At 40.0% G+C, this 27737-nt stretch overlaps 1 protein-coding gene across 1 annotated transcript in view; it reads left to right on the plus strand.

Moving 5' to 3' along the window:
* KLHL29 (kelch like family member 29) overlaps window positions 1-27737 on the plus strand; it is a 387740-nt gene that overhangs the window by 236259 nt on the left and 123744 nt on the right. Inside the window, exons 4-5 of the mRNA XM_018921262.3 lie at window positions 13821-13962; window positions 14699-15247. Coding sequence (XP_018776807.2) covers window positions 13821-13962; window positions 14699-15247 — 691 coding nt within the window. The remainder of the gene's footprint in view (window positions 1-13820; window positions 13963-14698; window positions 15248-27737) is intronic.

Below are 27737 nucleotides of genomic sequence, written 5' to 3' on the forward strand. Positions count from 1 at the left end.
TTTGACCAGAATGAAGCGTGAGCAAAGCCTGACCTGCATGACAGCTTTTTTCCTTCAAACTCTGCATTTCGGAGAGTTGCTGGCTTTACCAAATGTAAGACCCATGTTTCAACAGCCAGCATGTTAGGTAGTGATGCTTACAAGCTGCTGGTACTTTTGTTCTTAAATGAAATTGAGTATAGCTATGAGGAGGGTGTTGTAAAATAATGAGGTAAAACTTGAGAAAGTTTTATGATGCTGTTTGTCTTTTTGTGTGAAATGCATAGAGATTGTGCCCTAATCCTCAACTGATAATTCCAAGTCCTACTGTAATACAAATAATAACCAGATATTTAGGATAGATTAGAATTTACTTGTGGATCCATTAGCATTTTGGTTAAATCTGACAAACGATTTAGAAAATCTATATGAATTCAAAGAGCCTGCTTATCATATTTTGTGACAGCTGGGTGAATACTTGACATCTTTGTGCTCTTAAAAGAACATATGCAAAGACTCAATTTAATTTGTAGGGTTGAGGGAATTTATTTGCCTAATTTTGAGCCCACTAGCACATGATGGATTTGAAAGTTCAGTTCTAACAGGAGTATAATTGGGTTCTCATTTCACTTAGAAGAGAACATGATAGAAAGGGTGAAGAGAGAGACAGAGACACGAGGAAAATAAAGTAAGAAAATGAAACTGAGAATACTCTTGAAAAAAATTGCAATGAGATTGAAAAAAGAATGTAGGAATGCACAGCGTGAGAAAAAGCCCGTACATAAAAATAAGTTACTCTTTAAGGGGACAGAAGAGACAAGATAATGCATTCTTAATCATAGTGCCAAATGTCTTTTGGCTGAGAAGAGCTGATGCTTGAAAATTCACTCACTGTCATAGCTGAGAACAAAGACAAAATATTAAACCCCTTAAGTTGTGGGAAAGGAGAGATGGATGTTGCTCTAAATACTTTCTGGAGTCAGTAAGTAAAGCAGCTCATCAAATGTTTAGTCTTGCTAGGAGAGTCCTTCAACACAAATACCTGGAGCAAATAGTGAGCTGCAAGGAAAGGACACATGGCCATACAAACCAAATCCCATGGGTGAACATCTGCCTTGCTGACAGCAGTTGTTGTCTCATGTCTCCTGTGGTTTTATTTGGGATGAAGACCATCTCACACTCAGGTCAGCTACCTCAACACTCAGCTTGGTCTGTTCCCTGCATGCAAGGAAAGTCCATATTCGGATTTGTTGATTTGAATCTGACCTGCTTACCTTCTTTGCCTTTTGTTTTTCTTCAGACCACAGCAGCTCTTTTTCTTACTGTTTTTGAAAGATGGGTGAACCCTCTGCTTTGGCCCCTAATGTGCATAGTGGGATCAGTGGCAGTGTAGGTGTCTTCTGTCTCTGTGCTGCTGAGGACTGCTGCCATGTGAGCAGCACATTCTGTCCAGTGTCCTTCCTCATCCCATGCAGCATGTGGGGCCAGGATTCACAAGCAGCACAGCATGCCAGCGTTCTAAAGTGGCTTTATTAACAGTCCTTAGTGAATACCTCTCTACATCCCTAATTTATCTATTAAGTGAATCTCTTAGCAGAAAAAGAGGGCAGGAATTAAGTCTGGTTTCAGTCTAACTCAGCATTTATATTTTCCGAATTACTTCCAAGTGAGCTGGCTTCTGGTGTCCCCAGCCTTTCTTTTGCCTCGCATTGGACACAAAGTCCCTTTGCAGCTGGGCACTGGCTGGTCCAGTTGAACCAGCCTGAGCCCAAGGCATTTGAAGGTAAATCTCTCTTGAGTGCTGTAGGACCTTGTCAGCTGCTCGAGGTTCAGCTTAGTACACAGCAAATGGAAGTATTTCTCCTGTGATACTTGTATGTACTTTCATTTTTAGGTAAGAACTGTATTTTCAGGTGTATCATTGGCAACTTTCATTAACTCTCCTTGTTGAACAGTAGCTTTTTCATCTTTGTGCTTTACTAACGTTGTAGAATTAAATGGGTTTTTCTGTCTTTTTGATTGTATCCTGATATTCTGTCATGTTTTGATCTCTGTGTAGTGCACATAGACTGGAAACTCCTTGAGGTACAGACTCCTGGGGAAGGAGGGTGTATGGGGTGTATTTTTTCTTTAGAGGGCAGAGCCCCACAGTCCTTTACTGTGGCAGAGCCCCACATACTATGGTACTATGGTACTGTGAAATAATAGCATTATTATTATTATTATTATTATTATTATTATTATTATTATTATTATTATTATTATTATTATTATTATTATTATTATTATTATTATTATTATTATTATTATATTTTATTTCTTCCATATTACCTTTGTAATACGTAGAAAATTCAATTTCGTTTAAAGTATATTGAGAACTCTAGGTAAAGAGAGGGAAATGGCAACCTAGAGACACAGCAAATGGCCCAAAGTACTAATACATTTCTGACTTTATGCAGCAACTTTTCCTTAATCCGATCACTGGTTAATTTAATCCTGTTTCCTTTGATTGGATCCCCTGGAACCAAATAATTTGTATTGTGTTTTAGTCTGGTATTTCTGATCATTGTCTTTGTTAATTTGATCAGGATTGATTGAAGCAGTCATTGAAAGTAAATCATATAATTAATCAAATGCAGCATTAGAAAAGCAGGCCCTCAGTGAGTCTGTTAGCTTTTACCTCTTGTTTTTCTTCCCCAGTATATGAAGCTTGGACTACTTTTAGAAAAAGATGATGAACTTTTTTATAGCCTCCACAGCTCAGTAGTAGAAAGGGAAAGAGATACAGATATATCTATGTACATATGCTTATTTAATTGTGAATAGAATAGAATTAGTTAAGTCCGAAGGGACCTACAGTTATCATTCAGTCCAACTTCATATCTCCTCTCAAAGCATCTGAATGTCACAAAATCTGTGACCCTTTCTGAGACAGGCATATTTGGTGGAAGATCTTGCTTAACGGCTCAACTTTCTTGCTAACTCAGTGATTTTAAGAAACTTGACGTGTGATTTATGAATCATCACTAAACATAAAAAACAAGATATGGCTCTGTGCTTTATTCTAATAACATCTGGAAAATCTGGTACAGTCAGTGTTATTGTCTGAAGCTGACAGTCACTCCAAAAACTGTGGTATGGGAAAGGAGATTTTGGATTCTTAACAAAGATAATTTTGATTTCCACCTGTTGTGTGGAAAGCATACCTATTGGGTTTTTTCAGAGTAGGTGTGTGGTCCCATTTTGCTTCTTCTCTCACTCTGATCAATAGCTGTGATCAAAGTTGGCCATTTTGATCTGCACTGTAAAATATTTATAGATTTGTGTTCTAACTGTACCTCTATTACAACAAACCAAGGCTCAGTTTGTATTCTGGAGGCAGAGGTTGTACAAGAACAGCCAGAACTCCCCTTGCTCTTCTGAAAGCCATGGCAAGTTCAGCAGGGGACAGGCTGCCTCTTAAGGGGTATTACCTGCAGTGACCCAAAGCTGGCCTCCCTGGCAGTCCAGCTAGGGGGAATACCAGGGCACTGTCTGCCCTGCACCCATCCTAGCAGGAATAGCAGCTTCTGGTGGACCATGACCTGCCACAGTGGAGGAGGAGAATTAGGAAGATCAGATAACGACTTGCTGTTGTAGGTGAGGTATCCCTACCAAAGGTCATTTAATTTTAGTTTGTCCTTCCCTTCATGGCTTACAGAACTAACCTGTGTTATTTAGTGCACATAATAACTCTTCTCTCTCTCCCTGTCACCTTGACATTTCTTGAGTGGGAGATTATTTTCAGAGGTGGTTTACTTTGTGTTAACTTCCTGGGAGCAAAGAGAGTGTGAGGTTTGATGCTTTTTGTCACATGAATTTTTTTTAAAGATACATAACAGGGGATTTTTAAAAACAGAAAGTCTTTGGCCAAACTCGCAACCTTGCTGGATTTCCTCTTCTTAGTTAGTCCAATGGCTCAAACTGGATGCTTACAATAATTTAATTTTAAAAGAATAAAAAGTAAAGGAATGTAAGTCAATGAAAGAAATGTAAGTAGGACTTAATCTTGATGGTACCCATTTATCCATGGATGACAAAGGAGTGTTTAGCATCACAAGTTGCTGTGAACAGAGTAATACTAAAGGATCATACGATTCACGCCCAAAATGAGAATGAGGAGTCTGGAAAAAATGTGCAGCGATGTAGCTCAGTTCTGACAGGTGTACCAGTAATGCTAGACCAAGCTATACCATTATCAGTTTTGCTTTAAATCATGTGGCTGTGGACAGCAAAGTATGTCTAATAGCCATTTGGTAGATTTATATCTTGGGATGCAATGTGTTTGCCATAAATCTTTTAGAAGGATGGTGGTTGAGGCACCTGAGGCAGTCATGCTAGTCCATGAATGCACTCTGCTGAAAGAAAACAGGAGAGCTGGGCAGCTTCCTATTGGTAACATGGAGATACAAACACAAAACAAGCAGGAATGCTTTGATATAAAACCTGCAGAACAGAAGAACTGAAGAAAACAGTGACTGTGTTTCCAGCAAAACCATATATTAGCAGTCTGTTGTAAATCAGAGTAAATGTCTGCCTCACTCCCTGATCCTGCACTGAAGTTCTTGTGTTATTAAAGCTCTGAATCTGAATGGAAACAGGGTTGTATCTTGAGACCTCATTCCCAAAAAGCATCTGCCAGTCATGTCTGGTCAAAACAGCTTGGGGAATGTTTACCTTCTTTTAGGAACCAATGGACATTGATGGTTTTGAGCTGGTTTTGCACAAACTTGTTTGAATCTTAAAGGGCATTTTCATCTGTCTGCACAGAGGAAAATGGTTTTATAGCAGAGGAAAAAAGGTTTTAATAAGAATCATTGAGATCTGTGATTTTGGATTAAAAAGAAATGCAGTATATTATTGTAGTATTTTTCACTGTGAAATACATTTGTGTTTCCTCTACACAAAAAAAAAAAAATTAACAAGACCAGAGGAATTACAAGAATACCCAGATTTTAGATGTTATCTTGGATGTAGAAAAAGGGACAGATTATTAAAGTGTATTTCTCTCTATTCTGAGAGAAATAGCGCTCTAATGCTGTTTTTCACATCTTAATTTTAGTGCCTGCATAACCTACCTTCATAAGATACTCTTAATTGAACATTTCAATAGAATTTGAATAAAGTCTAATATATCTGGGATTCCTCCTCCACTTCTTAAAATAAGATGTGAAATTTATTAGTCTTAATGTACATATCCCAGAGCTAATTGTTTTATCTTGTAAATCAGTTTCTCCTCTTTTTTATGGCTTTTACTTTCAGATATAAAAAATTAAATAAATTCTTGATTGAAAAGTCTTTTTTGTTTTGCAGTAGCAAAAGGGGGAGGGGGTCAGCTTTGTAAGTGCAAAAGGATTTTTAGTTCTTTTTTTAATTATTTACAAATGCTGAATTAAAGGACAGTAGAGTTTAAATTATGCATTAAATTAGCATGTTACTGATGGAAGACACTCAAAGAAAGTTCAAATTTTTAATTGCTGTGATCCAAATTCAGCCACAATTTAATAGCTTAATTGGTGTTCATGAACTTAAGGCAGCAATAAACCCCAACCTATAGGCTTATTTTTCTTTTTGCTGTGAAAGGTAAGCATGCTGTTTCTACAGTACTGTCTGTCCTTTTGTTTGAGAGTTGACTGAGTATACTTTGATCCTTTTTTTAGAAAAAGAATTCTCTGTTCTCTCTTAAAGAAAGCTTCCTGAGACCTGGATCAGATTATGGAAACTAAAGTGAGCACACAAAAGTGCTTGTTAGAAAGTGAAATATATGTGCAAACTAAATGTGCCCTTGATGATAGCCTTATTGATTAAGCCAAGTTAATAAATCACTAATATCACGCAGCACTGTTCAACACTCACAGGCTTATATTGTTTTTCTTTTTTTTCCCCCTTTCTTTTCATGTGCCTGCTGTGTAGGCAGAGAACATGCACTTTCTTGCCACGGACTGTGTACTACAATTGAAATACTGAGTTCAGAGGGCTTGAATGTAAAATGTCGGCATCCAATACAAGAAAAAGGAACTTTTATAGCAGTAACTTACTGCTGGGATTGGGGCATTTTGCTTCTTAAGTATTCCTCTCTTTCTTTCTAATGCTTCAGGCCCTCTTCCAGAATGAAATTTGGGCTCCTGTTTGAATAATTAAAAATATTCCATGGGAAATTTGGCATGAAAATGCCACATGGAGTGACTTCTGAACCTAGCAATGGCCAGCATTTGCATTCAGGATAAATGTTCAGTTTTCAAGAAGTCTGCCTTTAGGTTCTTCTCCAGTAGCTTTGCCAGTACATAAGGGCAACATCCTTTGAGCACCCTTGGGATTCTGGTCTGACAAGCACTTACTCCATTACTGCCCATATTTCCTTAAGCCCTCTGACAAAAAGCACTTATGATGAACTGGATTTATGTGCCCATGCCATGGGATGCCTGCAGGATCTCTGAGAGCCCTCTCGCGTTGTGCAGTGCATGTTCTCTGTAGCTGCCGCGTTGTTCCCGGTGCCGCGCGTTTTCTCCTCCGTCGTGAGATGGTTTTGCATTCGTAGCTTTGCTCTGATTTGGGGTTGATCTGCATGCAGACCGTGTTAGTAGAGGAGGTTCTGCTCAGGCTAAAGTGGGGCTTCTGTGCTCGAACCCAGTGTCGTGCGCTGATGTCCCTGGTGTCCTGGAGCAGCAAGTGTCGCAGCCGGGACCTTGGTTCGATACCTCAGCTCCGTTCCCTGATGTTCTCGCTGAGAAATGAAGGCAGCTGGGTGAGTACCTGAGCCTCTGCTGGTGCAATTTGCCAAGACAGAATACGAAGTAGCATTTATGAAGCACTTCTTGTCATTTCATGGTCCTGCATTCATTCCTAGCTGATGACTGGAGCACTGGTGTGAGAGCAGTGGTTGTACTGGGCAGTCGGCCCCCAGAAAGAAGTAGACACCACCTGTGGTCAGTTCACAACCTTTTTCTATCCCATCCTTCTCTGTTCTTTTCCATAATCTCATTCCTTCTCTTTCCTTCACAAACCTGCAGGTAATGTGGATGGTGAGCCTTAGAAAAGGTTGATGAGACAGAAGCAGCTGACCCTTTCCCAGAATGGAGTTATCTTCCATTGCATTGTCAAAGCTAGGGAATTTGGGCTTTCTTATTTATCAGAGTAGCCAAGGCTAAGTCCAGGAAAGTGGGGGTTGATTTTGGTGGTGGAAGAACCTGGACATGCTCATAGGTGTTCCTTCTTATCAGCTCACAAACTGAGTGGTGAGAAGTTTTGCTCTGTATGGAGCCAGGATCAGGGCTGGGTAAAAGGTACTGATGCTGTGCTGGTCTGGAACTTGTGTGAATATGTGAAATGCACCTCACTCAAGAGAGAAGCAGAAGCAGCAATATGTTTCAGTAGTTCAATAAGTTCAGTGGAATTTAACAAAGTTTAACAGTGGTTTAACTTAACAAAGGTTAAGTAAGTTTGATGGTGAGGTTCCCCTTTTTAATTACTGCATGGAAGAAGGGCACAAATGCAAACTGAGTTACAATCAAGTTAGAATGTTTTGTACAGAGACTGGAGATTCAAAATGGTAAGGAAGACTCTCCCAATGAATCATGAGATACAGAGTGGTGGAACTTAGGTGCAGCCAGGTCCAGTCTGAGTCTCAGACAAAGGCCCAATCTAATGAAAGAAATACAAATACAAAGAAATACAAGTTTCAGACTTGGACAAGGGATCTATCTAATGGAATGATCTATAATAAGTTGATAATAATTAATATTGAGTAGCTACATGAATTAGTAATGTTTCATTAGTATTAATTTAGGTTCCTGACAGATCAGCCATTGGTAAAGATCTCGCTGTCTCAAGGAGCCTTCTTGAGAGTTGTCCCAGCTTAAGGAAGGATCACCGCGGTGCAACCAGGCTGCCTGGCCAGAAGAGCTCAAGAAGGCTCACTTAGGCTGTCAGATTTCTGGAATAAAGTGGTTGGGTTATAGTTCAGTTGCTCATGATGGAAAAGGTATGCATGACTCTCCTTGTACCGACAAATTTCTTTGCTCCTTGATTAATGAGTCTTGGAAAAGCCACCAGCTATTCATGTGTTAATCGCATGATCAGCATTCCAAGCTCATGTACACTGATGCTCACTCTGTCACTGTTTCCTTCATGGTTTTTCAGAGAACAAGTTGAAACTAGAGTTCTTGGCCTGGACACGGATCGGACCTTTACCACCTTTGCAGCCTCTACCAAACTACCCCAGTTTGTTCAAGGGGTGGAGTGCATCCATCACAGGGATGTGGGCCCACTGCGCTCATGGGTTTCTCCAAGCCTGTGTCATTAACCTCGAGGTGGGGAGTGTTTTTAAATCTGCTGCAAAGCAAGGACTTTACCCCATTGCTGAGCCATGTGTCTCTGAAGTCTGTGCCATGGTGCTCCAGAGCTCACCCTGGCTGGTGGCAGTTTAAGGAGTCTTAAGTATTGAATTATTCTCTCTGCTCAAGAGGCACCTTGGACTTCTTTTGTCTTTTATGCAGGGTAGTAACATTTTTCCTATGAGTTAACTGTATTACTCTCTTTCTTGCGGCTCCCACATTAGTTTTGGGAAGAGAAAAACAACTCTGTGTCATGCAGAATTGCCTGGTTATGGGAACTGTAAGGTAGATGAGTTCTTCTCTCCACCCATGAGCAAGTCCTTGAATGAGGTTTTACTGCAGGACTGTTCTTTCTGTTCCTCTTATATGCTGGCCTGTCAATATCTGTTAGGTTTTTAATATGTTACAGTACACTCGTCTCTTAAAACAACAGTTTAATTTCTGTAGCCCAGCCACACAGCCAGTGCTAGGGAGATATTGCTGTCATCAGTGCATCTTTAAAAGCTCTGCTTCTATCCTTAAGAGCTACTTTGGCCATGGACTAAACTCAGAAATATATTTGGGTCCTGTCCAGCCAAGTAGGAATTTGCTCCATATAAAGAATTATCCCTGTATGGTCAGATTTTACATGCACGCCTACAAATAATACTTGTTTCATGCAATATTTAACAGTGTGAACTGCAAATTAGACCATAAACTCTTTGGTGCAGAGACCACTAAACTTTTTAGAGCATCAGACACATTCAGACTTCAAACCCAACCAGGGCCACCAGTCATTACCAGTTAGAGGCATAGAGAACAGCTTTAAAAGGAATTCCCTCATTAAACTGAAGTTGCTTTTACCTGTGACAGGCCATAAAACCTGAATCTGTGGGAGGGAATGTTTGCCTCTGTGCATGCATGCACCTCGACCTTTTTATTTTCAATGGGAGGAGGAATAGACTGGGTTACATATTGGATACATTATCTTGGTATTAAGCTGCCATTCCCAATCTCTTTTGGAAAATTGGAACAGAGATTCGCTGCTTCTCATCCATCACTTTAAATGAAGGCCTTATTAAAACAATTTTGATTGCTGGGAATCACAAACAGTATCTCTCTTTCCAGATTATTCATTTTTGCTCATGAAACTGTTAGAATAGGTCTTAACACTCTGAGCTGTAGTAGGATGTATGTCAGTGTTTCCACAAGCTCTGGGGAATTAGCTGAAATGTGTTTTTAAGGCCTTTGCAGGAGGTGCTCGGTGGTGTTGAACTCGGGGAAGATTCTATTGGAGTTTTTGTTGTTGGATTTTTGTGTTTGTTATGTTAGGTTTTTTAAGTCCACTAGCAAACTCTTTGATGCTGTTAGTACTACAACAGATTTTATGTTCCTATTGATGTAGAAAGGTCTGACTAGAAGTTTAGATCTTATTTCATTACAGATTTGTAAAGCTTAGGACTTTAAGTCAGACTTAGTTGTAGCTATGCCTCCTAAACACCTAAGAGTAGCTGTATACAGCCATGATGCTGTATAGACCAAATCACTAATTCCCAATCTTTAGCATCAGCTGATGGCTGTGAACTCATGAACTTTCTTGTGGATATTCTGAAAAGCCCCATGAATTTGAAGGTTTTAATGTTTTAATATAATAAGGTTCAGTGGACCAGCTGTACAACAATTACTGCTGCCTGTGGGCCATGGTTTATGACTGCTTGAGCTGCAAAAAATTGACAGTCTGGCAACTTGTCTGTGTTAGTCTCATGTAATTCCAGAATTGTTCTGTCTTGCTCTCTTCTGCCTGTACATCTGTATTGTAGTTAATTTCCTTAAAACTGGGAGACTGCTCTCTACTGGAGTTCAAAGTGGCAGGTGGTGAAATGCAGACTTCAGCTGAACATTTTTATTGGTTCTTAATGGTGGCTTCAAACTAAAGAGGGAAAAAAATCCTGAGATTTTATTTTGGGGTACTCTATCCATGACAAAGAGGACACATTGAACATTTTACAGGTGGTAGAAAGATGCTGATGATTCCTTAAGTAGTCTTTGTAGTCTGCCAGGAATTTCAGGCAATTAACTAGCCAATGCTGCTGTTGACTAGCCAGGTTTTAACAGACCTTTTAGAAACCTTTTGGTCTTTTCATGTTAATAGACTTTTGGCAGAGATGTATACCCAGTAGATTTTGTAATGCATTTCCTTTTTTCGTGTGTTCCATGTTTAATTCAAACAAGCATCTGACATGAAAGCTAAAGATAAAAGTGTAACATAGTACAATTAGTTTCTGTGAAGTCCGTGGATCACTAATGGAACACAGCTCTTCCCCCTGCACAACTAGCATAATACAGGCCATTTTTTGGTCATTTGTGTTGTACATTAAAAGCATCAAATAGAGCACTGTCGTGGGCCTGAGCGAATGGACAGAAAGTTCCTTTGTTTGATAACGCTGGAAATAATTTCACTTTCCAGAGACGCAAATGGGTAATTGCTGCAATCAGATCAGAGACATATAGCACTTGTAATGTAACCCTTCATGTATAAAGAAAAATAAAGCAGAAATTAGATCAGAGACCAAAGTTATGTATACATTTTAAAAGGAAGTTCAGTGAGCTGTTTCTCTCGTTCCACCACCATTACTGTCTGTGTTTCATGGCTGTGTGTTGTGATTTTGTACCAACTGATCTCTGGCACTTTCTGATCAAACGAACACAAGTTCAGGAGTACAGTTTGAAAGAAACCTACTGGATTTGTGTGTTTAAATCCACTGAGACTCTTAAGAAGCAGGGTTTGTGAGCACGTTAATGAAATAAAATCAGGCATTTAGTGAAAGTGAAGGAGAAGCATTTATTGATAGCAAACTTGATAACTTCTTCCTCTTTTTTAATGCTCGAAGTATGGATTTAGATCTAGATTTAGCTTCAGACTCTACCACTTTCACATGTGTCTGGTATGGTGTTCTAGGGTTTTTGGAAAACAAGTTCCAAAATAAGCAACTGGATCTTGTAGAATTTAGCAGAGCTGTACTTCCTTTTTTACCCATTCTGGACAAAACATACAGATTCCTTTAAAATTGTAGCATGTGTGTCATTCTGTATTATTTAAGGTAAAGGAATATTTATTTTTTCTTATTTTATGTTTTGACAATGCCTCACAGTAATGATAAGTGTATATTTCAAACCCATTGGTAAGACTCAGTTCATATAACAAAGAAATGCAACACACAGATGCCAAATGTGGAGCACACAGGGTGTGATTTGAGTCATGAGTCCTCCCTTTGGTTCCTAAAAATGTCTGTTTCTCTATATTGCATTTACATTTTTTAAGGCTTTTCTTTGGAATAAATTGGTATTTCTGGGGAAAGTATTTTAGCTGATATATAGGCAGAGAATGGTGGTGGGTCTTTTATTTATTTATTTATTTATTTTTCTACGGCAGAGTGCTTTGGCTGCTGTTAAACAGTTTAGCTAGACCCAAAGGAGTACTGCTAACATGAACTGGTAAACCACCAGCAGTGTTATATCCTCTTGTGTCAAAGACCTTGTACAATGTAAAAGCTAAAGGTATTCAGATAAATCATTCTCTCAGGACAATTTATAAATAGAGAGCATTTCTAAACCAAGACTTATTTCTTCCCCTCCTGCCCTTTCTTCACCATGAATAGACCAGAGCTCTTAAAGCTCTTGACTGTCTGCATGTCCTCTCTTTATGTCTTTTCTGACTCATTTTTATTTCAATTGCAAAAGTCATAGCGGTAGCCAGAATTGTGGGGACAGAAGTAAATGGGAATCTAAAATCAGAATATCATTGTCCTTGGTGCAAATAAAATAGAAAAATAATCCAAAGAAATTACAATAAAAAAACAAAAAAAAAACCCGTAACCCCTTAACTATGGAAAAGAATAAATTTATGAGTTTTGAAAAAAGCAATTTCAGGAAAAAAATATTAAGAATCACATTTCCCTGTGAACCTCTGCATGTAACAAAGTATAGCATTTCTATTGGAGGCAATATTCCCATTGTGGCTTCTGGGAGCAAAGAGGGCAGCACAGCAAAACCTGTGCCCTCTATCAAGGTTTGCACACACAAATCCTGACTCCAGGAGCCCACAGAGGATAAAGCTCAGGTAGAAAAGGGAGTGGGTGTCAGGAGAGATCAGAGGCTCTTGGGTGAAGGGGGGAACCCTGGAGCAGGGCAGGTGCTTGTGGGGGTGCTGATGGGGAAGAAGGGCAGGCAGGAGGAAGCAGGTGCCTCTGGTGGATTTGAAGATAAGAGGAATGACAGATTGGCTTGAGGAAGGTGTGCATGTATTTGCAGAAGGCATAAATGGGTTTGCTAATAACTTCCTTTCATGGGTTGATTGAGGTACTGGTGATGGGTGAACAGGCTGCTGGTGTTGACAGAGATTTCATTGGTACAGTGTGACCCAGGGCATTTATGGAGCTGCTGTACCCCCATCTCTGAGCTAAATTACTTCCCAGATGCGAGGCAAACAAGCAATCACTCAGACTGGTCTCCTGTTCTTTATGGCTTCACTCTTCAGTACTCATTCAGCAATAGGCAGCTGGTTCCGTTTGCTTGGTTTAGAGGTTCTGACACCAATAAAAACAAAAGAAAACAAAAAACTTTTAATCTTCCAGCAATGAAATACACAGCAGACTTAAATAAATGAGACCTGTTGGAGCACCCTTGTTTTCCTACAAGCCTTTACTCAGCAAAGGCGTGATTGTTTCAGAAGGTCCCCTAAAATTGCAGCAGGGGTCTGGTGTAGCATTTAAATCCATGTGATAGTTTCTTCATCAAGAGATCTCTTTCAGATCATGTCTGCTTTGATGATTGTTCAGCCCAAATCCTTCCCTTCCTTTACAGTTATTTTAACCTCTCTGAAGACCTGCCAACATACCCACTTTAGCAGCCAGTGTTGTTTATTGGCATTCAATTTCAAGGGTTGACAGACAGTAAATACGAAGACTTCTCTTTACTGTTCTACCGTAATTTGTCCTACAGCTGTAAATAAGTCTTTCTTGTTCTACCTCCTGCTAAACAAAACTCGCTATTTTTGGAAGAAATTGAGCAAACAGAAGATTGTTCCATTTTATGTAGCTGCCACTGAGTAGATATTACCATATCTGGGTTGTTGTTTGTTGGGGTTTTTTTTTTTTATTATTTTTATGGCAAAGGAAGTGACTTATTTCTGAAAATACTAGTTTGCTATGGATTTTTTGAGGTAGATCTATTAAATTTCCAGAAGCATCTTTTTTCAAATGTATTGTATTTTCATGCAAGCCAGGAGGACAGTCACAGAATCACAGAACTGTTAGGGCTGGAAGGGACCTCTGGAGATCATGTAGTCCAACCCCCAAATTAATGATATTTAAAGATCTTAGGATATCCTCTTGGACTGTAACAAACAAGCAAGCTACTAGTTATGAGGAACCATAATTAGTCCCAATAGTCAAAACATTTTTATTCTGTATTTTTCCTGCTCTCTGGTAGACACCGTGCATTTCCAAGACTGAAAATCAGCCTCAAGGACTTGCAACAAGCGTCAGGTGGGGACAGACACCCATCAATCAGTCCACGCCCTGGGACACTGATGAGCCTCCATCTAAACAGATGAGGGAGAATGAAAACCCAGGTATGTCTCTAATCTTATTTGTAATTCTACCAGGGAAAATCGTTCAAAGCAAATTCAATGCACTATCTCCATTTACCTCTGTAAATTAGACTTCATTGTGAGCCCTTTCTTTATTCTTTAGCAGGGGTTTTCCCTCATTGTAAAGACCCCTCAAGTTTCTTCTCTGCCGGGGCTGATACAAATGTATTAAGATGCTGCAAGTTCATTAGAGTGGGTTTTTTTTATCCTTCTCTGCCTTCACTGGAGGGAAAGGCACTCTGTAATACTTTAAGACTTCTTTTATGTCCAGAACTACCTGAAATGATTTCCAGCTTCCAGACACATATCATACATTGTGCTACTATGCCAGACGCCTAATTACAATGTCTTTGTAGTGGCTGGAGCACCATTATTATACACACAGAGTGTTTGTCAGGGAGCCGTGAAAGCACAGCAGGGAAAGAGGTTAATTTTCTTGGAAGCGTGTGCTTAAGCTGCATAAAGTGCAAAATACATAAAACCGCAAACATGCCGCATGTCACCTGATGAGTATTTTAACAATTGTGCTCACATCGCTGCAGCAATTTTATGCACTTACTGCTTGGGAAGGGCTCCAGATCCCAAACTGCATTAGGTGTAGTGCAGCGGGGTGTGTCGGTGCCGTCCATGGGTGCGGGAGGGGAAGGATGCGGGTGTTGATGTCTGTTCTCCCGCATGCCGAGCCCACCACCATTGCCGGCCTTCCTTCGTGCCACAGGTGCAGCGCCCTGGGTCACCACGGTGGCAGCGGGCAGCCAGCCCGCCCTCATCACGCACTCCTACGGGATGACACAGCCGCCCACCTTCAGCCCGGCCGCCAACGTCCAGGCCCCTGTCATCGGCGTCACGCCCTCCCTCCCGCCTCACGTCACCCCCCAGCTCCCGCTGATGCCGGGCCACTACCAGCTCCAGCCGCAGCCCTCCCAGCCCCTCAGCAACATGGTGGTCAACCTCCAGAGCCAGCCCTTGTATACCAACAGCCAGCCCCTCAGCATGTCCTCCATGAGCGGCGTGGGCCCAGTGGCCCACCCGGGCCCCGGGGCGGTGGGCAACGGCCACTTGGCCTGCCCCATGCTGCCGCCGCCGCCGCCGGCCCTGCCCTCGGCCGCCCTGCCCAGCAGCGCGCCCACCACCAACGGGCAGGCGGCCGCCCCGCTGCCCCCCAGCGCGGCCGCAGTGGGCGGCCCGGACAACACTAATGGGGTGCAGATGCTGCGGACGATCGGCGTGGGGAAGTACGAGTTCACGGACCCCTGGCACCCCAAAGGTAAGGCGGGACAGCTCGGCCCCCTGGGGCGCGCAGCGGGGGCGGGCGGCGGCTGACCCTCGGCGTCCCTGCCGTTCTCTGTGGGCCCGCCGGCTACGGCGGCTGCCTACGTGCTTTTCTAAAATGCAACGCTTTTGTGAGTTACTGACGACAAAGAGCAGCGTGTTAACAGGAGGTACGACAGGCTGTGGGCGAAAAGTAGTGAAAAACAGCTTTCAGGCCCATCAGATAAGCTGGTGTTCCCAAGGGTAAAGCAGCCATCATCCCATGCCTCTCCCTGTGAAATAAGCTCCATGTTTCCATCCACCCACTGTTCTCCTGGCTGCAGTTGTGCATCTGCCACAACAGTGACCTCCTTCTTCAGCCCTTGTCTTCTCCCCACTCTGGTAGGAGCTCAGGCCAAACACAAGTCAAAGCTGACTGCAGCTGAACAGCCCAACATGTTCAGCGTTAAGGGGAAAACTCTTCATTACCAGCTTCATTGGGCTCAAATGCTGCAAAACACATAACTGAATAGGCATGAGCATTCTGAGAGGTGACATTTTCTGAGGAGCACTTTGTAAATGAGCCCATCTACCAGGTCACAGTGGAGTGTTATTTCCTAGAGTCTTACCCCAGACACTTCAAAACTACCAGCGCTCTGTGTTCAAAGGTACTAATTGCATTTGGAGAGTTTTCCCTTCCTCCCTTATGAATCACAACTGGGCCACATGTACAGGTAAAGCAAAATGGAGCTTCCAAAAATATTAATGCAGACCTATCAGCAAAATCAATTAAATTGATTTTGTAAAAAAAACAGCACCTTCATTAAGTCTGTGATATATTATGTATGCATTTCTATTCAGATACAATCCATGTGTAAATTATTTATTTGCCACAAGCTATTAAGTTCTGTTGTGTAGCTCTGAATTAAAGACAAGGAATCTCTATTAAAAATGATTAGTCCAATAACTCTTCCTGCTCTTTACATAAATTGTACTTTGGTATGTGTAAACCCTTACCAAAGTTCCCTTGAAAAGGAGCTCAGATACAATCTCAGCAGAACTTTTTTAAAACTAGATATTCGGATTGCTTTTAAGTTTCCAACCCCAAACCTCTATGGTGAGGGCTCTTGCTGGATAATGAGCTTCTGAATTTTTCTTTGAGCTCTCTCTAGATGGGCCTTAAATGACACTGGCCCAGTTGGATAGCCAAAAAATAACCAACAATTATAAGAGTATTGTTAATTCTTTCCCTTTAAAAAAGAAGAAAAAAGCCCAAAGTCCACAAAAGCAATTTGTCAAGTCACATTTATAAGTTACAAACCACTGATTTTGTAGAAGGAGAAAGGGGAGAGATTTATACTCTATCCTGGTAGACTGAGTTCTGCTGGATGTCTCTCTCCTCCATAGGAGCTATTTGTCTTCTAAGAGACATCATCTCCACTTTCCATAGCCACCTATCCCAATTTTCTGCACTGGGTACTCAGATGCATGATGAAATTAACGCAATTTAAAGGATTACTTGGTGTCACTGGTGACATGTGCAAATATACAATACAAGGGAAAACACATAAGCTTAAACACTTTCTCGGCAGTAATTTGATCACATATCTGAGCCCTAGTGACACTAACCTAGTGAGACAAATGAGCATGTCAGTGACTGCACACTTGAGGTTAGGAATACTCCTAAATGCCTCGCATACTTGGGGCCAGCAGCATGAGCTGTTATTTACTCTTCCTCCATCAATTAACCTTCAGCAGATCTCTGGCTAGCAGATGAAGTAAACTTCAAATCAAAGCCTAAGTAAAAAGATCGTAAAATATTTAATCAGTCTTTAATATTTGATTTACAAATTCTTAGTCAGCCTTCTTGCTTAACCTGCTGTAAACCCCGGTCTAGCCTAATAGTCCGAGCACCCCAGAGACCAGTCAGCCTAGGAGATGTTCATTAAGCTGCACAGCAGAGTTCCTCACTGGAGGATGCCAGGCATGCCAGACCTAGATCTGCTCCTGTATTTGGAAATTCCTGTACCTAGGAGAAGGATCATAAGAAGAATACTAAAACAAGCAGTATTTCTAATCCATGGCAATTGCTGACACATTAGCCATACTGTACCTCACAAACTGCAGGCTAGACAACTGTTTTTCCAGGGATTAGGGAGCTTCTCTGTGACCACCAGCTATTGCATTATTCCCGTAGTGGTTAAAAGCAAACAGAACAGAATGAAACATGTATATACAAATGTCTCATAAGCAGGACCTATTTTATAGAGATAAAGTAATCCCTTCTGTTTCCAACCTAAAAAGCCCTTACATCTAAAGCTGTAATTCTTCATGACACACCTGAAGTCAGAGAAATACATGTTGGGTTTGCTTGTTTTGAATGAGAGAGAAACAATCAGGAAAGAGGAGACAACTGGGTGCTGAACCAGACCTTAAAATCTCACTAGAGTAAGATTCTTAATACAAACTCCGTGAGTTTCAATGTGGCTTGATTATCCAATTATTTTATGTTTTAGTTTCTGCCCTCAGGGATTTCAGTCTCGAAAGCCTGACTGATTTCACAGTCTTACATGGTTGATACCTTTCTCTCCAATAATGAATGGAAACTAGGAGACAGTATTAAGCTGTTCAAATATACAAGTTCAAACTAGTTCCCTACAAGTTTCATTTAAGTATTCTTTCTCTTTCCTGGGGAGCCTTGGCCAGTATTATAATAAGGGCCACTGCTAATGGCCTTGAGATCTATCTCATTATCCTGTGGAGCTCTGAATTATTATTTCACTTGACAATCCAGTCTTGTCCAGGTTTGAATAATTGCCCAACTATCCCTTAAGTAAAAGAACAGTTCTTTCTGGTTAATGTGATAGGTTTCTCATATTTTTAGATTTTCTTAGGGAGCTGATTTGAAACATTATGTTTTATTTCCCATAATTACCTTTCCTTTGGCTGTGTATGTGTATGGGCCATTTTATACTGTGTTCATGCAGAGCTAGGTTTCTTCCTCAGCTGTTTCTAAATACACATAAACAAATAAGTTGCCAAAAGTTAAAGGCACTGCTGTCTTATTTGCAATAGGTCAAGAGATCTCACATGACTGAAAGAGTTATTTCCATGGCTCTGCAAAAAATGCATTTTGATAACAAGAACCATGATATAAAACAGATATATCATTCTCCAGTGTGACAGCTAATTTTTACCTAATTCCATTGAAACTCTTTGTAAGAAAAATTGTGCATGGATTAGAGGATCTTCTTGGTCAGAATGTTATGTTCTTTAAATAGAAGTTAACTTTAGCTACATTATCTATTTATTTAGTGAATTTGTAAAGTTGTTACATTAGACAGAAATAGTTTCAAAGGAATTAACTGCTTTTAGCAATGTAGAGCTGCCTTGTGAAATGCATGGGTCTTTTACCATACACAATGAACAGGAGTTTTGGGAGGCATCTGCTTTGACCTGTAGTTTCCCTTTGAATAGGATTAATGCCAAATACTCGTAGCTAATTTCTAAACCCATGACACCTTAACACAGATATGTAACCAACTATTTTAGGACAGAAGCCGCCCTTGTTTTCCATCCATGTCCTAAATCTTGCTCTATAAGCTGAAGTGCCAGAGCAATTGATAGAGCAGAATATTCAGAAACATAAAGATGTTGATTGTAAATGTATTCTGTGAAAATCCACTGAAGTTCTTGTATCAAAATTTTTACATGGCTTGTTCAGAAAACACAGAGTTGCAAAGAATATTCAAACTGATTTTCAGGATCTTCAGGCTACATGATGTGGCCAGCACAAATTGTCACTTGTGCAATGTGCCTGCAGGGAAGAGAGAAAATCATCTCTTCAATTTCTGACACAAGGTACCAGTGTCCTGTGCTATGGCACAGTGGCAGAGACCAATGTCTATGTGCCTGCCAATCTAACTGAGCCATACATAGCAGAATTAATCAGTCTGACGAAGACTGGAAGAGATTGGTTTCCTTGCAGAAACTGAGTAACTGAGATGTAGTCCTTGTCTGTCTCCTGGAGCAATATGCTTCCTGATATTCAAGACTTGTTAATCCAAAACTGAGCCCTTGGTGGACACCTATGATGTCATGTAGGACATAAACATTCCAGCTTGGACTCTGAGATCTATTACGCATTTGGAAATACACTCCCTTCATAAATTTTATATACTTTGAAGCATAGTTTCGAACACAAAAAATGAGGAAAATATAGTACTTTATTGCTGTACTTATTTCTGCAGTGTAAAATTAACTATGGACATCATGGGGTTTAATTTGTGGATGTTAATAGAAAATACTGATGTTCGTTTCCATAGTATTTGTGTTCTATAATTCTTTGGTTTGCAGTCCTTAACTAGTGGGAAAAGAAAGCAGATGCTAATTAGTGTTCAGAGTGTAATGACTGTAGAAACATAACAATATCAGAAATAAAATCTGAATGTTAATCCTTGTAACACTAATTTCTTAGCACTTCGTTTTCAAGCATCAGCAAATAGCATGAACTAAACAATAACAAAACTACAAAGGAATACTGTTGCATCATCACTTATTGATTGCACCTTTCACACTTGACTTTATTGCATTGGAATTCTCATTAGGCCTCAGACAATATTTACTTTCCTTAATCATGAATAGTAACAAGGCAGAGTACAACATTTTGTCAATAACTATCAACTTTTTCTTCAGAAAAGGCTGAATTTTCAAAGGGATTTCAGCTTGACCTGCCTTTCTGTGAGTGCACCTACTTTCAGACATGAATGCTGGGGGATGAAGAGTGTTTAAATTCTTCATGTTATTTTACATTCTTCATGTTTAGTTACATTCTTCATGTAACTAAAATAACATTCTTCATGTTATTTTAGTAACATTAGTTAGAGGATATTGTGTGATGAAGACTCTAGAAAGCTTCTTTTCTATTCTCTGCCCCCCACTGGAATACATGGCCTGTGTAACCTTAGGAAAATCTCCTAAGGTAGAGAGATAAACAGATTATTAAAATTATAGATACAAAATGACATGTAAAATTGTATGGTGTGTCTGTGAACATGTATATACATATGTATGGGTATGTATCCACATAGTTGTAGGGAAGGAAATCTACAGTAGCAATAACTGCATTCTCTCCAATTGTTTGTAGCAGAGTTAGGTTAGCATGCGAGTCTTAGCACTGTACATGTCTTTTACTGTGTTTTCCTTAGAACAGTGGTGGTTTCCTGGAATGGCCTGAATGGTACCAAGGCACAGATGAGATGGTCATTTGTAAGCTGAACTTGGTAATGATGCATAAGAGTTCACAGAATCACAGAATGGTTGAGTTGGAAGGGGCCTCTGGAGGTTTTTTGGTCCAGCCCCCTTGCCAAGCATGGCTATTTAGAGCTGTTTGCCCAGGACAGCACCCAGATGACTTCTGAATATCTGCAAGGATGGAGACTGCACAAGTGTCAGCAAGTGTCAGTGACCCCCACTCAAGAAACATGTTTCCCCATGTTCAGAAGGAGCTTTCTGTGTTTCAGTCTGTGCCCAGTGCCTCTGGTTCTGACAGGTGAGGATCATGAAAGAAGCCTGGCTCCAGCCTTTTTGCACCCTCCCTTCAGGTGCAATTTATATACATTCATGTAATTTCAATTTATATACATTGATGGGATTCCACTGAGCCTCCTTCTCTTTTCCACACTGAACAGCCCGAGCTGTCTCAACCTATACTCCTAGGAGAGGTTCTTCCTTCTTCATCTTCACGGTTCTTTGCTGAATTCTCCAAGTATGTCTCTCTTGTATTGAGGAGCCCAGAACTGGACTTGTCACTTGAAGTGAGTCCTCAGCAGTGCTGAATAGAGAAGCAGGGCCACCTCCTATGATCTCATAGCAATATTTGGCCTAATGCAGCCAGCCCAAATACCACTGGCCTTCTTAGCTGCAAGAGCACGCTGCTGGCTCATGTTATAGCTTGCTCATGCACAGTAATAGACTTAAAGTAAACAGGTCCTCTAAAATCAAATTTTTATCACTATTAGTTACCATCTTCTTTGATTAAAATAATCTTAACAGGACTGAGAAGTTGATGAGAGTATCTGAGCCATCACTTGAATGAAAATGAAATACATTTCCCCTTTCTGTGGTCCAAGCAGGGTATTTTTCGTAATTCCTTTCCTTTTAATGTCACTGTCGGTCAGGTCATGAAAGACAGAGATTAACTGCACTGGAGTCAAAGAGGACTTGTAATCGTCCTAGAACATTGCCTTGCTAAACATACAGCATAAAAAAGGTGATTGAATTATCTTTTGATTGACATCTCTCAGTATGTCAGTGACTTGAGATGTCATATTTCAACTGGAGGAGGATCTCCTCAGCACCACCAATATTTTACGTGGGTTATCATTAAAAAAAAAATAAATTGGGGCATTGACGAAGTGAGTCAAAACTGAACCTGCTTTTACAATTCATCTGGTTCCTGCTGCTATTTTCTGTACATCTGTTTTTTAAATAAATGTCAGATGTGCAACTGTAGTTTATGTGTTGAAAATACAGAGCTGAAGAACTTTCATTTTACTGTTGCATTATATTACGTCATCATTTGCAGATCCACCTAGTTAATTAGACAGTGATACATTTGAAGTTGTCTTGAATTCCTTCCCACTCTCTAGTTTTAAGTTTACTTAGAATGTGGTTTTGTACCAAATATAGTTTTGTCCATGACAGTGGCCATCAAATGCATTCAACATAAGCCTGAGAGGCGGCAGAGTTCTGTTGAATTACTATTTTCTCTCCCGTCCACACAACACTGTATTCACAAGGTGCAAAATTTCTCAGGGGCTGGATGATAACCAAAATCTAGGATCTCTTTTGGCACAGAATACGTAAGTGGCAACTTTTTATAAATACAGACCAAATTTTCAGGCAGGCTGCCTATCCATCCATGTATCCATCCATGTATTCCTCCATGTATCCATCCTTCCAAATACTGTTCCAGCAATCCATTGCAGTTAGCTGGAACTGCATTTGGATGTTCTAAAAGTTATTAATTGTCCAGCATACTTGCAGAGTTGCCATTCTCCTTTCAGAACTCATGTTTAATATCTCGTTTCTCTGACCTTGTCTTCCCTCGGTCATCTGTCTTGTTCAGCTCTTGACAGATATGTAGGTGCAACTTTGTTTGCATCCATCCATTTGGGTGAAACAGGAAACATACCAGTTCCTTTTCACTCCGTCCTCCTGTGCCTGGATCCACTTTAAAGCTACCTTTACTGAGCATTTTTTTTGCTCCACAAGTTTGGATTTTCCCAAAATTTCCCACTAAGATTTCTTCTTCTTCACAGCAGCATAATTCCACTTCTTTTGATATCATGACTTAAAACGTGGACCGTCAAGTTGTAGCTGCTACAGTGTCAGCAGAGAATGGGAACTTCACACTCAGTCCAAACTCAAAAAGCTAGGTCCATCCAGTGCCAGAGTGTGCATTTATGTATGTACATAAATGTTCCCAAAATGGGCTATTCTGTGACCTCTGGAGATCTCCAGAGAAGCAGATTTATTAAATTGCAAATGAGTTTTGGTTTCCTTACAAGAAAGTGGAAATGCTTTTTTTTTTTTTTTTCAAATCAGCAGACCTCCATGGATCAGTGTCTAAATTCTGAATGAAAAAGAATAATTTCTGTCTCACTGCATTTAGAATGAGAATTATTCTGTCCCATGTTAAATTTAAAAAAATCTGAACAAATTTGTGAAATGCAAACATTTCCAAATAGTGACTTTTCTTACACTACTGTGCCTTGAGATTGCTAATGATAAGCTCCACTCTCCCATAGCAAGGCAGGCTTTAAGTCATGGTCAATGATAACAACTGTAATAATAATAATAATATGGGATTACCTAACACCTCGAATCTTCTGAAAAATATCATTGGGGATGAAATCATCAGGAGGAAGAGGGTAGATAAGCTTGCGGAAATGATTACTCATAAACAAAACTTCCACCCTCTAGATATGCAAATAAAAGCAGCCTGAAGTTTTGTCCTATTAAATTCAGAAAATTACAGTATTAACTGTTTTATGTATGTACTGCTGTACTGGAAAAATCTCTGGGCTGCAAAAAAAACTGTAAGTTCAAGAGAAATACTTGACCAGGACTGTTAAAGTCAGAAGCATTATCCTAGAGAAAGTGCCAAGATGCTTACTCAAGTTGGCACCATATGACTATGCAATACTTAGAACAGAATGGAGGGTTTGCCTCAAGACTTTGTGCATTGTATTTTGCACAGTTTTGCCCATTGGCATTACTCAAAATAAATAAAAAGAATGTAGGATTAAAGAGAACATTATGGTTTTTATTCATGATTCCTCTGATGTTTCAGAGGGAGAAAAAATGTGTTTTGCTCATCAACCTGCACATGGAAGTATTTTGGTGAGGATGAGGAAGATGGTACAAAATAAAGACAAATTCAGGTAAAATAAAAGAAGTCTTAAGAGCAGATGTGGGCTGACACTCCTGTTCAGTTTGACTGATTTATAGAGTATCCAAATCCAGTATAAAACTCCTCAGTGTGACCTTTTCTTTGTGAAGGAAGAGGGAAATATTCCTTGCATCCCCAAGCTGTGGTTCCTTTAAACCAAGGATCATTTTGCACAAAACACTACCATCCTGTGGAATACAGAAGAAGGAGCAGTGGTAGTAGATTCCCATTGCCTGTAACCTAGGAAATAAAAGATTCTGCTCTTTGCCTTTTCCAGCATGCTGTGTGAACTTTGTTAAAATGTGGATTCTCTAGAGGCTGAATTTGCTGTGTTAAGATGTTTTTCTTCTATCTTCATGATATTCTCTTATCATGGCCATACTGTGCCATTTTAAGGACAACCCTTTTCTTTGAGCATTTTGTTTGTTCTTTTGTAGGATGGTTAGAGCTCTGATTTGGAACCCCTGTTGAACATCCAAGTAGAGAAGCACTCTTTAGGAGCATTTTAGAAGAATTTTTTCTAGATGGATAGCAGGTACATGCAGCAGGAATCACTCAAGTGATTTCAGGTTTAGACAGATGCAGATATTTAATCATCTGTATGTAAAGAACCATCACACTCCATAGAAATACAAGAGTCTCTCTTTCATTTGTAGAAATGTATCAAGAACATTGGCTCATATTCCTTCAGCTCCAGAATAACAAACTCTTCATTGCGTGTTACTTGCTGGAACAGTACAAGCAAATTTGATGTCTTGTTCAAGGATCAGCTGTATAACGACAGTCAAATCTTCTCAAGAGCAGAAATTCACATTTCAAGAAGAGCCTATCTGTGAAAAGGCCGCACCAATAATAATTTCTTCCTTGAGAAATTAAATTAATTTGACAACTCTTTGCTAGAGTCTCGTGTCTTTGGATAAGCCATCATTACTTTATTCTTTTATTTTTTTCTTTCTCTCAAAACTGCCATATGGGTAAACCTTGTGCAGTGAGTCTCAATGTTATCAGTCAGAGCTGCCTTAATTCACTCACTTTTGGGGAGATAAAGTGGTGCTGAGAACACCTCTTGGTTTTAAAGATAAACTCAACCAAGAATTTTACTAAAGCCAGGAAATTATTTTATCATGTATTTTTGTCCAAATTTGTGGATGTTGAGGTGGAAGATTCAGTATTTCAGTAAGTTTTGGTATCTCCTGAGACTGGAGTCCTCTTTTTGTGTTGTAAAGAAAGTAGAGAAGGGCTGTTTATGTACTGAAGATCTATATAACTGTCTAGAAATTATGTGATAACATATTTAGAAGACAAATTTCATGGATAGGGTCAAGAGTCTCAGCAGATTGCCAGCTCAACATGAACATAGCTCCTCTGTCAGAGGAGCTGGCATATAACAAAGTACAATTATTATTAAATTATTTTACTGTCTTTGTATTAAGAGAGCATTTGATAATGTTGGTTCAAATTACTTAAAATTAATACAGTATTTGCCTATTGAGTGGAGTAAACAAGCACATCAAGCCCCTCTTTTTGATCAATATGGCTTTTCTCTTCTACTTGTGGAGAGCTACTTCTGTATGTGATACATGCAGTCATTTACCGAGCATCATTTCATTAGCACCAGTAAAACCAATTTGGGCATATATTGTCAACAGTTTTGATTCAGAACTTGTTGAACTTCTGCTTGCACTATTATCTCACACAATTTCCAGTGCTGTCTTACACTGTTTAAAATACTAAGGCCTGCTAAGAGGGTTAATGCTGAGAGAGAGGCTTATAAACCTCATTGAGGAGCCATCATTGCAGCAGTGTGGTGTCCCGCAGGAGGCTTAAGCTTTTCTTTCAGCAGTGACTCAGAAAAGGACAAGAGCCGTGTTCGGGTTTCCACCAGTGCTCAGTCTTTCCTCAAAGGCTTCCACACTAATTCCCAGCTAATCAGGGTCCTCATCAGCCTGTGTAATGTGCTCATCACACGCTCATTTTCAGCTTTTGATTTGGCCTGGCTGTCTGCTGGGGAAGGTCTGCTGGTAGAAGTCTCCAAGTGCATGAACAAGTGAGCTCTAAGTGTTACTAACAAAAAATCCTTTAATCCACTTTAACAATGATAAATTGGAACTGAGAACTCCTCTTACTTTACAGATACATTCAGTTCAGAATTTCACTTAAGTCAGGAAATCATTTTATGGGCAAGAGAAAAGTCCTAAACACCCTGATGTGGACGATGGGAATGAAAGGCCAGGTGCTTAATTGCTCTTACTGTATCTGAAGCACCTACTGATGACTGAAGCTTCCATTGACATGGCTGGTTCATAAAAAATTCACTAGTCTTTGCCATTATTTTTATTTTTAATTCTCTGTGGAATTTCCCTTTTTATTTTCCCCACCTTGTAGCTGGTACATGACGAAAGAAAATAACTGATCTGGGCCACAGAAGTTCAGACTGAGCAAAGATCTGTCTAAAATGTACTTCTCTGGATTTAGATGGATTTGCTGCATTGTCTTGGTAGTAAGTACTGACTTCTAAAATCTGTCTTGTTATCCACCTGCTACCCTATGTTTGCTTCTATGTGAAGGAACACAGCATGATCAGACACAATCAAAAATAAAAGGTCTTTATTCTTTTTCTTTCCCAGAAGCGTGGGAGTTTGCACGAAGGACTCATCCACCATGGTTTGTACCTCTTGTAATCCCTACAGATGTCTGTTTCAGTAGCCCAAACACAGCTCACTGCAGTGTTAGACCAGGCTCAAAGCAGAGTCCGGGCAGCAGGAGGGCTCTTGGAGGGATGTTCACCCTACCTGGCCTTATTGTGGGGCTCCTTGCTGGGACACCTCAGGTACCTCCTCCATGCCATCATCTTACGTGACCTGGTCAGGCTTCAGGAGGCAATTCACATCCCAGTACCTGATTTCCAGGCATCCATCCATTATCTGGCAGGAAATGTAGGCTTATTGTTTCATGTCTGATTTTGAAAATCTGGCCCCAGCAGCAGGTTTCTGTGCATCACTGTACTAACATCTGGCTTTTACTGGCTTGGCAGACTGTCTGTATCATTAAGTAGAACGAAACTATTCACTGATATGGACAGAGATGATCCTGCATCAGTTTCCAAAAGGACGGTAGGGCTATTGGCAAATTAAATAGTTGAAGAAATTCTCCATCTCTCTTTCTTTTCATGATATATCAGGGACTAAAATTGAGGGGAAAGCAGAAAACAAACTAATGTGAGTGTAATTCCCAAATTTCAATCTTCTGTATATTATGGGTCATTACCCGTTAATTTGCTAAATGGCAGTTTCCTATGAAAGAAAAGTTTTGTTTAGCTGTATAATGATGACAGATGATGTAATTAGTATCATCCTTGCACTGAGAATGATAAAAGCATTTCTTTTGTGTGTCACTGCTTTTAGACAGTATAATATCAAAAATGATAACAGTGTGAAAATTGGACCAGCCGCCTTCGTTTTGTGCACGTAGAATACCTCAGTAATATGATACAAGTAATGACAGGTACTTTGCCATGTATTCATTTTCTCCACTCTCTAGCCTTTATTTCACAGCAAAATTAAAGCACAGCACTAAGCCGACCAGACGTGCCTAAATGCAGACCCATCTGATGAGCCTGTAAATGGCCAGTGTCCCTTTACTATTGCTGCTTATGATAATTAAGCAATTGCAAACAGGGGTTTTGAGGGAGAACACTGAATCATTTTTCAGTTAAAGAAGTTGGGGGCTATTTTAATTTCAGGCCACATTTGTTGCTTGAATTAGTTTTAATTATATTCTGTATAAGAACTTGCCCCATATCCTGGTCTTGATAGTGGTAGATATTCTCATTTAAATATAAATAAATGCCAAACTTATTTAACATGGAAAAGTGACTGCTGTGACTGTGTAGTAACAATTTTCTCTTTGTTGCCATGGTTTGGATTTTTATATAAGCTTTGCAAATATAATAAACCTAATGGAGCTCTTCATCCAAGGAAATGGGTATATTCAAGAAAATAAATTACATTTTGCAAGCTAATGAGCTCTACTAATTGTGTTTATCCTTGTG

The sequence above is a fragment of the Serinus canaria genome, chromosome 3 (genome assembly GCF_022539315.1).
Source record: "Serinus canaria isolate serCan28SL12 chromosome 3, serCan2020, whole genome shotgun sequence".
NCBI classification, from domain to species: Eukaryota; Metazoa; Chordata; class Aves; order Passeriformes; family Fringillidae; genus Serinus; species Serinus canaria.